The sequence below is a fragment of the Cucumis sativus genome, chromosome 6 (assembly GCF_000004075.3).
Source record: "Cucumis sativus cultivar 9930 chromosome 6, Cucumber_9930_V3, whole genome shotgun sequence".
Taxonomy (NCBI): domain Eukaryota; kingdom Viridiplantae; phylum Streptophyta; class Magnoliopsida; order Cucurbitales; family Cucurbitaceae; genus Cucumis; species Cucumis sativus.
The window spans coordinates 7,524,780-7,538,856 of NC_026660.2; the positions used below are offsets into that span (position 1 = coordinate 7,524,780).

Genomic DNA, 14,077 nt, shown 5'->3' on the forward strand with positions numbered 1-14,077 from the left:
CTCCTTTATCTCATAACCAATTAATCAAGGGGTCTTTTTAAAAATAAAATAAAGACGTAATATATTTGAAAAATAATCGTTTAGATTTGACTACTTTTATACACAATTGTTTACATTTGACGATCGAAAGGAAAAGAAAAAATTACAGAAGAAAAAGACGATGAAAAAAAAAAGAAAAATTACATAATAAAGAATAAGAAAAGGAAGAAAAATGAAAATATTTAAAGAAATTAAGAAGAAGAGAAAAAGATGATTGAAAGAAAAAATATCGCGAAAAGAAAAAAGAATGCAAAAGAGAAGAGAAGAAAGATGATGATAAGAAATAGCAAACATGAAATTTTTTTAAAAAAAATGGTAAATTTCATCGACTTTATCAATCAGTGACACATGTCATAAATATTTTGCTTATTTATTCTATTTATGAAAATTAATCATTAATGAACCTCTAATCACTCAATTAACCATACAAGTCAAATAACTTTATAAAAAATCGCATTTAATATGAAGTTAATTAATTATAATATAAATATGGAGTCTTCTCAAAAATAGAAAAAATCGACAAAATATTTACACCGTATAGAACAATTTTAAAAACGAAAAAACTCAACATGCCCATAATAGAAAATTTCAAAAATATCCTGATTAATTAGAATCTATAACGTAATATATTTGGGAAACCATCGTTTAGTATTTGGGAAACGATCGTTTAGGATTTGACTTCCCAAATGTAAACGTTCAAATCTAAATCTAAACGATTTTTTAATAATTTTTTATACACGATCGTTTAGATTGATCATTTAAATTTGTGTTGTATATCTCAACGATTTTCTTAAAGATTTTTTGAAAAACGATCATTTATATTTGATCCACGATTGTATAGATTCAATCGCTTAAATTTGGACAGCTAAATCTAAACGATTTTTTTAAAGATTCTTTGGTACACGATTATTTAAATTCGATTTTTTTTTACACGATCGTTTAGATTTAGTACACGATTGTTTAGATTTGATCATTTAAGTTTAGGCAGTCAAATCTAAATGATTTCTTTAAGATTATTTGTACACGATCGTTTACACAATCGTTTAAATTTGATGTTTAAATTTAGGAAGTCAAATCTAAACGATTTTTTAAAAGATTTTTGGGTTTAAATTTGGCTACGATCATTTAGATTTAGCTATCCAATATCTCAATGATTTTCTTTTCATGATTTTTTATATTTGTCACATAATCTAAACAACCAAATAACAGTTTGAAAAAAATATAAAATAAAAAGATATTGTATATTTGGTACACGATCTTGAACCAAATAACAACTTAAAAAAAATAAAAGAAAAATTTCAGAAGAAGATAAAAAAAAGACGATGATCGGAAAGAAGAAGAATCAGAATTGAAAAATCATTATAAACCAGTAAAAACAAATATAAAATTCTGAAAAAATAATTAGCCTTAATGGGCTTTTCTTAAATTGTTTTATGCATCCTAAAAATTTTGCCTGTTTGTTCTAGTTATGAAAATTAACCTATAAATATTATATATTTATATTTTATATATCTTTCTTACGCTAGAGTACTAAATAAATCCAATTTATATGAATATCATTCAAAATATAATATCATAATACTCTAGTCCTTATATGAATATCTAATCCAATTCATATTAATACTTGAATTTTATTTGAATATATTTCTCTTACATTATATTACTACAAAAATAGACTCTCTTCACATTTTTTTAACAATCAAGAATTAATTATCTTAATGGTTTTTCAAGAAAATCGAAATTTATGATCATCAATAAACGTTGAGAGTAATGAACGTTGACATTTTATAAACGTTAAGCATATAAATGTTCATATCATGTAAAAACCGTCAAGTATGTTGACATTCACAACTTTTAAAAAATATCGATCTAAGGATCTTGACACGTATAAAAACATCAAGAAGGTGGGTGTTCATAACATTTAATAACCGTCAAGAATTGTTTTTTACTTGATAGGGAAAACTGTCAAGAAATTGATTGTTTATGACATTTAAAAACCGTCAAGATCAATGTCATTGTTTATGATAGTTAAAAAACATCAAGAATGTACTTGTTTATTATATTTAAAAATTGTCAAGAATATATTAGGTATATGATATATGAAATTTAAAAAATGTCAAACCTATTTCAATTTCTTTTTAAATTGTAATTCAGTTATATTTTTATTCCTGTAATGCCCCTATAGTCGTTGTATTATGGTCCAACAATCCCATAAATATGCATGACAATATTCATCCGGTACAATTCTAAAACTTTGCATATATGAACATTTCACAATGTTATCATATACAAAACCTTACTTCTACTAAAGATTTTTGTAAGTTAATATGTAGAACCTCATATGATCATTTACAAATTGAATCGATATAATTTCACCAGTCATACACAATTTCAATTAAACATCAACATTAACGTATCTCAAAACTAGTTATCATAAATCTAATCTCAAAATTATCATAAGTCTACTATCGCATCAGTGGACAAAAAACAACAATATGCTAGCGTTTCTTGAGTGTACAATCAACCCTCCTCCCCTACCATATGAACAATAGTTCCAAAAAATGATCTATATTATCTACAACAAAGAATTTCAAAATGGCAACTACAAGAAAATGACCAATAAGTCAACAATCACATGTACGATGACAAAAGGCCACCAAACTCAACTCGCACCTCGTCCAACTCAACTTGTAAGTATGATCTTCGAATTTAATGTCAATCTATATAATAAATAAAAACATAAAATTAAAATGAAATATATTATTCCCTATCCTATAATGAAATTTTCAATACAATGATACTTTGTTAATTCCTAATTAGAAGTAACTTACTTGGATCTCTTTCCATCTCTATAAGAAACAATCCATTGAAAATGAACCAAACACATCTACACAAAGAAAATAAAATTTCAATACATTGATACTTTGGGATCTAAAAGTCCAATGAATTGTTAACTATTCCTATCATCAATTGCATTAGGAAAAGAATTGAAAGGACTTATCAACCGGGTAAATTTATATTGTAAATAGAAGGAAATGCTTAAATTAACGTATACACATGGATGCGGTGTTGGACTTTCAATTATTTACGAAAATTGGAAGTCGTCTTGTTTTGACTCATTTTTATTCATTTTATAAGCTCTGATTTAAGCGATTTTCATTGTGTTGGATCCATTGTGATGTGTGGACTATTATTTCTTATTGTGAAACCCACATTCTTGAGTAAGAGGTCGCAACGAGACCTATGAGTTCCTCAGTTCTCCTCTATAAATCAGTCTCTAAGCTTCTTAGCTCTTCTTTATAGCGTGACTTCTAAGCTCCTCAATTACAACTCGACTTATGAGCTACTTAGCTCTCCTTTATAAGTTAACCTCTAAGCTCTTCAATTACAACTTGACATATGAACTCTTCAGCTCTTCTCTATAGGTTGGTTAACCTATAAGCTTCTCTAAGCTCACGTCATGGATCCACCAAGTCCTTTCTAGACTTGCTTAGGCTCTCTTATAAGTTTTCTTATATAAACTTCTAAAAGTCATCCATAATAACGTATATGTATCTTTTACACATTTTATTCCAAAGATATTTGTATGTTGGATCGACTATTAACTTCATATACCTTGAAATCATTTATTCGCTAAAACATTTTTAGTTTTCAAAACGTCTTTAATCTATTGAAGTTTAAAATATATTCTTTGATTTACAAGAGGCTAGGTTGAGTCTTAGTCAATATTCATAATGTTTATCTCATAGGTACGTATTGTTGGCGTGAATGATAGGTAAGGTAATCGGTAAATGACTTGACGATTGGACTGATGAGACTTTTTAAAATGCTTAAAGTTGCCATTTTATTTATTAGTCTACAAAGTCGAGAATATATTTGGTTTTAATATACATAAAAAGTGATTACAAAAATATAAATATGGTATATAACTTACTTGCCAAGGAGCATCACACGTTTTAAAGAATAGTATATTTATAAATGATGGTTATTAATTGGATATACAAAAGTGTGAAAGCAACCATTATACTTCAAATAGTACACTTAAAAAGATACTCCCTAATCAACCATTGCAAATTATTATAATTAAATAAATAAAAGTTAAAACATGAGATAAAACTAACCCTCAAGGTGTTACACATCTCTTTTTAAATACACATAAAAAAAAGTATGAACATATTCTTAAAAATAAAATTTGTCACATCATAAGTTAAAATTGGACAATTTAATAAGATACACTGAGATAAATTTAAGATACTTAGATTGGATTGCACTATTAGATTATCAGATAATAATTAATAATTAAGTGAACAAAATTTATAAAGAATCACGAATATAACGAAATATATTTGTGATAGAGTGATCTATCATTCATATACTACTTCTATCAATAATTTGATATATTTATCTAAGATTTTTTTTTACGTTGTGTTGTGGTGTGTTATAGCTATATGTATTCAATTGTTGATAAAGTTTCAAGGCCGGTTTGGTTTATGAACGTGGTTTAAATTTCTAAAATCAAATACAAGATGATTTATAGACATTTGCTTACACATTTATATTTTATAATGTATACTAACCTAAAAGCCATGAAGTACAAATTAAACACATGTAACGCAAGCTCAAATTTATATACAAATCATTATTTTTTGGTTGTGTCATTTAAATAATACGATGGTGTTTAAATTTGTATTCTAATTTTCACGTGGAAGTAACAATCATAGTAGTACTTTAGATTATAACAACTTAGTTTATATACATTTAATTAGTTAGATAATATATCAATTTATAAAGCTTAGCCTATAATGATTTAGTCTAACATCGATAACATATTTTAAGTTCATTATCATTAAAATAAAAAATAAAAAATTAGGTTACCTCCATAAATGGTTAAAAAGTTTCGAAAAATTAAATGCGTCTATACAAAAAAAAAATAAGAGATAAAATATTTCCCTAATAAATTTTAATACATAATTTAGACCCGTATTTTCACGTTAAAAATTAAATTTTCACAAAAATTAAATAAAAATATTTTTAAATATGTCAAAAAAACTATTTACAAAATATATCGAATTGCTTTTAATCCAAATTAAAGTTTAGAGTAGATGAAAATAATTTTAATTTTTTTATTCATAACAATTTCTCATGTTAAAAGTAATATATGGTAAAGTTTAAAAAAAGGGTTGTAAATTAGAATTGAAAGTCCATAAAGTTGTGAATTGAAGAACTAATTAAATTACAGTCTTATCAATGTTTAAAGACCTAAAAAATAAATTAAAACTCAACTCTATTTTACTTTTTAAAATCTTTTAAAATTAATCGGTATATTTGTTTTTGATTAATTTTCATAAATATAACCAAATATATTTACAACTCGCGCAACACCATCAAAATGTTCATAAAGTCGGACATTTTTTAAAAAATATTTTATGTTTTCCCTTTCTTTCCATTTTTTTTCTCCTTTTCTTGCGCAATTTTTTTATTCCCTTTTCCACGTCTTTATTTTATAATCATAATATTTTTTTTCAAAGTGTTATTTGATTCAAAATTGTGTACCAAATATAAAAGATCTTGAAAAATAAATCATTCGATATTAATAAAACGATTGTATACCATAGAATCTTAAGAAAAAAAAAGTCGTTCAGATTTCGATAGTCAAATCTAAACGAAACGATCGTGTGTACCAAAGAATCTTTAAAAAAATTGTTTATATTTAGACAAAATCTAAACGATTATGTAGCGAAAATCTTGAAAAAAAATCATTTAAATTTTGGTAATCAAATCTAAAAGAACGTGTACCAAAACAATCTAAAAAAATTGGTAAATCTAAACAATCCAAATCTATACTATTGTATACTAAAGAATAAAAAAAAAATTGTTTACATTCTTGTGCAAATATATTATTCGTGTGACTGGACTGTGTATTTTTATCATTGATCTATAAGCTTTTTTTCATTTTCGAAATTGTTTAAATATTTTGGTGGTTTGTTATATTTTTTAAAATTCCCTTTATTTTATCTCACCAAACCAATACCATAGCATCGAATAAAAGAGGAAGATTTAAGCTCATAAGAGACTTAAGTTAAAAAATAATACAGTAATGTCAGAGAAATACTTAAAAATGTAAAATGTTCTAACAAAACTACTTAGAAGTTGAAGAACCACTAAGAAAATAAATTAGACGTCATTTACAAGCGAAAAAGTAAACCTACATCATTCACGACATTTTTAAATATAGCAAAATAAATCAAAATATTTACAAACATAGCAAATATTTAAAATCTGTGGAGGATCGAAAACAAAAGAAGTACAATTATGGTTCCTTATCTTTTATTTTCTATTTTAGTTTTAAGAGATCAAAATGTTTCTTTACCGAAAGTATAAAGATTTGAAAATAATAAGAATCAAATTGTACTATGTCTTTGTCATTTGCTCCAATAGTGTTATGTTGGATAGGAACATATTTGATAATTAAATACTGATAACTCTCAGATAGAGTATTAGAACGGAAAAATCCATTAAATTTAGATAATGAACTATTAGTTTTAGTTCTAAGTCATCTATGATGATGAATCAATAATTTCAAGTACTTTTTTTGCGTATTTTTGATATTGATAAACCAACGTTTTTTTCGAGATGTAGGAAAAACTCGTTGGAAAGTAATCAGTCGATTTGCATAGAGAAATCGAAACGGGATGAAAAGTAAGACAAGTTTGAAATAGAGGAAGGAAACTTATATTTAAACACAAAAAAAAGTGAGAAGTTGAAATTGAATTTTACAGTGTTAATAAAATATGATAAAAAGAGTTTTGGTAATTAAGAAAATGTTTGTAAACAATGTAATGGCATGTATAGAGAAAAGAGGAGAAGGAAGAAAAAGATAAGAATAGATGGGGGTGGGTGTGGGGTGGGGGTGGGGGTGGGGTCTCAATCGATTAGATTAGGAATCAATACCCTTTTTTTAAACCAGATGGGACCTACTCATGTGCACTGCTGTCCTATTTTCTAACATCCATCATACCTGCCCTTTGCTTTACCAATCAACGGCTTTCATCGTCTTTTCCAAATCCTAATGGACGGTTTCGATTTTGCATTTAACCCGATCCGTCCTTACCCGTTTTATGTTCTATGAAAACCCGTATATCGCATATTTATAGGCTCCACAAACGTCACTTAACACTAAACAATAAGGCATACAAATATATACCAACATGAGTTATCATAATTTATTTATTTAGCGTTCATCATTTGACCTATAGCTTCTTATTTTCTTTTAAACTAGATTAAAAGTGACGGTGGATTTGTAAGTTTTTATCTCATGTTTGTATAACTTTTCTAGCTTTAAGTAAGGTTGTTTGTATTCCATAGTTGATTGTTGTTTGTATTTCAAGAATGACCTCCGGCCTATTTTGAGTTTAGTTAATTATTAAGCATGTTTGTCGAGGTGTTTGCTTCAATTATATTCTCGACGTCTAAAATTGATTGATGAGTCAATTTTCATAAATAAATAAACTAAATATATATATATATATATATATATATATATAATATAAATTAAATTAAATTAAATGATTGAGATCATAGATTGGTACACAAAAGTGAAAGAGGTAATTTAAATTTAAACATATATTTTTCTAAAAATCATTAAACTTGAAGGAAGTATGAACATTTGAAATTTTAAGAAAGTGATGAGCTCCCATTACTATATTATATTATATGGTTTTAACTTTAAATCATCTCATATTGAACCACTATAAACTTGACATATTAGAACCTTTTTCCCTTTGTGATCTTTTTCTTCCATTTAGAATTTCTCTCATGTTTACTTTCACTCCTTTTTTCTTTTTGTCCATTCTAACATGGTAGGTTTTTTTTCCAAAAAAGCAAATATCACATTTATTATTAAAAAATTAACCAAACTTCGTTAAAATATTTACAAATATAGTAAAATGTTCCCACCTGATAATAGACTACTATCTATAAGGGGTGTTAAAAGTTCTGTTCCAAGCTAAAATCGCACCGAACCGTAAAATGCAAAAAAAATCTCATACAAAAATGAATCAAACCGAACCGCACGTTTGTGTCAAACCGAATAAAAAGCAAACCGCATATGTGATTTGGTTTAAATCTCAGAGAATCTCAGGCCACCAAAGCATCAAGTTCTATAAAATTTGCCATTTTGTTTTAAATTCTGCAAAATCTCGGACCACCAAAACATGAGTTCTATAAAATTTCTCTTTTCTATTTTAGATCTAGGGTCAACAAATTTAACTGAGATTTAGAAACAAAAATTTTAGGAACATTTCTTTAAATTTATTTATTTTAAAACTGAATCAAACCGAACCGCATAAAAACCAGTTTCAACATTACACAAACCGCATGCAATCAATTTCGGTTCGATTCAGTTTGTCAAATCAGTTTGATTTTTAAATATTTTATGAACACTCCTACTACATATATATGTGTGTCTATCATAAGCATAGATAGTAGTCTATCTTAGTTTGTCGTGATCTATTGTAAATGAACTAAAGTGTGGTATATTTGGTAGATGTTTTAATTGATTTTGGTATATTTAGAAATGAGAAATTGCATCAAATGATTAAAACATTTAAAAAAACAGCTCATGATTTTTTTTTTCTTTTTGCATATTGTGAATATGACAAAATTAGTCTGTAATATCAAATGTATATCATATAGTAATCGTAGGGCTATCATAAGATTATCAATTTATAAATTTTCTACTTTTACAATTTAAATAATGCAGTAACCGGATTCATATATTATCATAGTTGTGTATTACTACTTTTGCAAAGAACGTGGTGGTTTGTTATTTTATAATTTATTTTGGAGGTTAGGGATGATGACCTTTATAAAAGGAAGCGGGAAGACCTAGCAAGACACACTAGCCAAGCCAAGTAGCCATACCATAAACTCAGCACGACCACAAAAAGAAGCCCTCCAACTTATACTGTATTTCTTTTCCTATTTGTCAAATCTAAAACCCCCCCTCCCCCATCCAATTCTCTCTCTTCCCTTCACTTTCTTCTCCAAACCCCCCATTAATTTATTCCCTCCTCCTCCCTTAGGATCTACAACCCAAAAAAACAATAATATAGACACATACATACATATATACACACCCATCATGTGGCAGGTGTTCGCACTTATTCGCCCCACCCTCCACAACTTCACTAACAGCCACCGCATTGCTGATGAGAGTATGTTCACTTCAACTGATCAATTCCCAATTTACGCTGCCGCCAACAACCGTCGAACCTTCTCCTCCTCCATCTTCAACATCATTCGTGCTCCTTTCTCTATTCTCTCTTGCTTCGCTCCACCCGCCGTTCACCGCTCCCCCGACGCCTTCTGGCTCTCCGGTGACCACTATTTTGCCTCCACTATTTCTGAGATCAACCACCTTATGGTAAGCGATGGCATGCGTTACGCCATATTGATGTAAAAGCTCTAAAACTAATCTTACCAAGCACACATATATATGTATTAGAAGTACTTTAGCTTTTATTTTGGTGGTAACCTGATGAATAATCACTTGGGTTTTTGTTTTTGTTTGTCTCTTTTTTGGTTAAATTTGATTTAGCGTATTATGTTTCTAATTTGTTACCAGTCCCATAATCAAATTAAATTTATATATAAGAAAAAAAAGTTACTCTTTTCCCAAGAATATCAATAACTCTCGTCTTTTTTGTGCCTCTGTTCATGCACGTACATAAATTATTTAATGGAGTAAGTACATGAACGTATCAAATGAATTTCCTAGTACCTATCTCCATCCCTTACTTACCTTTAGCTTCTTTCTTTTCTTTCTTTCTTTCTTTCTTTGGTTCTTTTTTTTTTTTCTTTAATCAATCTTTACTACAAAAAGAAAGAAGGAGCTACGGATTTTAATTTAGATCTTTTGAAGAGGAGGATGAGAAATATTCTCCAAGGAAAAAGCTAAACACTTGGGCTTTCTTCAATATTCTTAATTACTCCTCCATTCAATTATAAATTTAATAATTTAAGAAATAAATTACAGTTGAGATTTGATTGAATCGTAAAGATTATTTAATAATATTTTATTAAACTATAAGAACTCAATTTTAACTTCTAAAACTATATCCAGAAACTATGTAATTTGACTCATATATTTATTGTTAAATGGTAATCTTTTTGTCTTTACTATTAGAAAGATAGAATTTATAATTTGAATTTAATCTCGTTAATAAAAATCCTCTATCAAAATTAAATGCTAACTTCTTTTTAAATCATGGAAAGATACATAAAACAATTTTAGAATATATTACAATGATAAAAACAAATAGTTACTTTTCATCAAACTATAGATTCAAAATTTTTTACTATGTTTTTAAATAATTTTGTCTCGATATATTTCCATTTAGAGGAGTAAAATGGCATAATTTTGTGGGGAGCAGTTTAAAAGAAAAAGGGCCAGCCATCAATTCAATTAAGATTAAATATAGTTTAATGTTTTTTTATTTAAAAGAAATTGAAATAAAATATAGTTTAAGCTTATTAAATATGAATCACTTCCTTAGAAAAAAAGAAAGCAACTTTAACCGAAGGTCCTTTTGGAGGCACTAAAAGCTCGTCCTTTGCTTCAAATACACGATTTATGAAAGTGAACCAATGTAAACAATATAACTCCCAAAGTACACATTATATATTTTTATGTGTGTCACAACCTCTTTTTTCTTTTTTCTTTTTTCTTTTTTCTTTTTTTCTTTTTATTGTGATCTCTATATTTAGGAAAAGCTAGAATTGATAATGACATTAGGAATAAAGTGGGATTTATTATATGAAAATTTCCCCAATGAATGAATGATAGAATTTAAAATGTGGATTGTGACTTGAAGAAAAGCTCCTTAAAGCTTAATGCTTTTAAAAGGCTAAGCTATATGATGTGTTACGATTTTATTGCATGCGCATCTAAATGTAACTCCAAATTTTATACTCTATTTTTTACTCTATACTCTTCTCATCTTAAGTCTTATCTTTGATTGGATCAAGTTAATTTATGATGGGATTTTATTCAAAGACTATACTCCTTTCAATTTAGATATCGACATTTAGATTGTTTTAATTTGTATGTACCAATTGGTTTGGATATGAATTTTAAAATAATTATGCTATCATAAAAAGATATAAAATGATTTATCAAACCATGATAGAAAGTCTATACTTATACATCTAGTCCTTAACGTCTAACTTATTTCTAGAATTATTTAATAGTGTTTGAAAAATAATAATCAAATAATTATTTTTACTTCTGGAAAAACTTTGTCAATATGAATTCAATAGCTCTATGTGTATTTCTTCTCTTACCATATGGATTCAATTCTTCATTCCTATGCCTTTTCTATTAAAAAAATACTTCAAAATTATTTACTATATTTTTTTTACATTCACTGACTATGTCTAATAAAATGAAAACTTTGATGCAATTCACGTGCCTTTGCTTACAAATATAGCAAGAGGAATTGTAAATTTGGCCAACAAGAATTCACTACAACAAAAATGATCTACGACGAAAGTTATTTTCTGTCGCATAACAGTTACTTACAATCATAGTATCGCATGTTGTGGAAAGTCATTCCATGACAATTTTCAAAAATTGTCACACAATAAGTTTTCTCATGACAGAAAATAAATGTCATTAATTACTATTTTATGACAATAAATAACTGTCATCATTTGCATATTAATGACAATTACAAAAATTTCGTAAATTCGTTTATTATGACATTTTTTTATTTGTCAAGAATATGCCAATCGTGACAGTTTCTATAAAAATAAATGTTATTTTTTTTATATTGACAACAGTTACAAAAACGTCACGAATTCGTATATTATGACATTTTTTTTCTGTCAATCATGACAGTTTTTTATTAAAGCAAATGTCATTGTTTCGCTATTGACGACAGTTACAAAATGTCACAAATTCGTATATTATGACTTTTTTTTCTATCGTATATTTCTTAATTACTACATTTTTTTTTCCTGTTCTTCTTGTCATTCTATCATTTCACTAATCATTTCAATGACAATAATGTTTTAATACATCACACCCATATGAAAACAAATAGTCAACACTTTAATATATACATTATAATACACTATGTAATATTTTTACTGTTGGATCGGTATGGCAACCTAGAGGGGGTGAATAGGGTTTAATTAAAATTTTGAATAAATAAACGTAAACTAAATTAATTAGATAATTTTTTTAAAAAAAATCTTTCTAAAATATGTTAAATAACAAGATTGATAAAAAAATATAAATGGGAGTATGCAATCAAACTCAACCAAGTATATATAACTAAAATTAAATGCATAATTTTAGAGTGATTGGGTTAAATTCAACCTACATTCACTTTTACAAGCACCTCTTGGGATTTTGATTGAAAATCTTTTTTTGACTCTTTCTACGAATTATATTAGAGTTGAGCCACTACTTGCTCCTTCTTTCGAGTTCCACGGGTTAGGATCCAACAATTACAATATGTTGAAGTTTTAAATCACACAAAAGAAAACTCTCTAAAAGAGTGAGTACACAATTTGAAGCTCTCAATCATTAATCCTTATACTACAATAAGAATTCTCTCAAGGACAAGATGAAAAGAATAAAAATTGGAAGTTTTAGAGAGAATAACAATGTTGGCTTTTGCACATTTTGAGGATTGTAAAGTTTAATATTGTTGTTCAAAATTTGGAGAAAATGAAGTATTTAAAAAGAGCGAAAAAATAAATTCAAAATCATTTTGGGTCATTGGATATAAGTAAAAGAAAAATGAATGGTCGAGATTTAAACTCAATTAGCCATTAAACACAATACAAATAATCATATAATAATATGTCTTTCAAAATACTTTGTTTAGAACCAACTTCACCATCTTTTTTTTCAAGAAAAGAACTAGTCGTTAGACACAAAGATAAATTATAATATTAAAGTCATTTTCTTTTTAAAATCATTTTCTTTATAAGAAACCAATAAGACAAAACCAAAAGTCACATTTATTACTCCTCCATTGCTCCAACTGGTTTTCTCTACTTGGTTCAAATTGAATACTTGATCGTCACGTCACCATCTCGGGTATTTTTTCGTTAAGTTTCTTTTAGTAATATTTTATTCGTTTGAACTTTGATTTGGGTGATTCAAAAGGTGTTAGAATCATTGTTCCAAGCTCTACGTTATGAACTATTCAACATAATAAAATTGTCATTAGAAAATCAGATTTGTTATCATCAAAACATTAATTAATTAATTAATTTGAGATTAAGGGTCAAAATTCCAACACATACAACCATTGATTAATAACCATTTTTTGTTAAAAGGTAGTTTACATACAAAAATAATAAACATTAATATCTTTAGGTACCAACAAGCCTAAAATGTGTAAATTGGAACCAAGATTTTTCTACCAACCATACAAAATGTCCTATATCAATCCATTGCCCCATGTTGCGTTCACTGCTCCAATGGATTCTCCAAACGTAGTAAGAAAAGAAAATCTCATTTTAGAGTATGACTAATGAACATTATCTAAAAGAATGTTCTATTTAAAGCTAATTAAGACACAATGAATGATGCACAGTGAAAATGACACACAACAGAAGAGAACAACAACCATAGCTTTAATTATAACATTTTCAATCAAATTTGAAACAACGAAAATGGCACACACACCTATCCTAAATGACAAAAAGCAATAGCTAAATATCTAAATATGTAAATTTTTTGGGTTAAAGGTGGGGAGTACGAAAGCTCATATCTAAATAGTGTAGTTTTTTTTCTTAACATCAATTTAAATTCCACGAATGATTTAGAATTCTGGAAAAAAGGAAAAAATGAAAAACAAATAAACAAATGGTTTAGTATCATTTTTCTTCTTGATGGGCCTTGTCCATAATCCTAAGCTTAAAATTATAAATTTTTTTCTTGATGGACGATGCCCATCAAGAATATCATTTTTCTTCATAGACCTTGTCCATAATCTTTTTTTGGTCTTTGTCTATCAGG

At 27.3% G+C, this 14,077-nt stretch overlaps 1 protein-coding gene across 1 annotated transcript; it reads left to right on the forward strand.

Moving 5' to 3' along the window:
* Positions 1-8,931: 8,931 nt before the first annotated feature.
* Positions 8,932-9,721, forward strand: LOC105435779. The gene has a single exon (XM_011658573.2). The coding sequence runs from the start codon at positions 9,182-9,184 to the stop codon at positions 9,497-9,499; it is 318 nt and encodes a 105-aa protein (XP_011656875.1). The 5' UTR covers positions 8,932-9,181; the 3' UTR covers positions 9,500-9,721.
* Positions 9,722-14,077: the final 4,356 nt, after the last annotated feature.

Bases quoted from the DNA above. Each gene is read 5' to 3' on its own strand.
- LOC105435779 (XM_011658573.2), top strand. From the start codon at position 9,182: ATGTGGCAGGTGTTCGCACTTATTCGCCCCACCCTCCACAACTTCACT.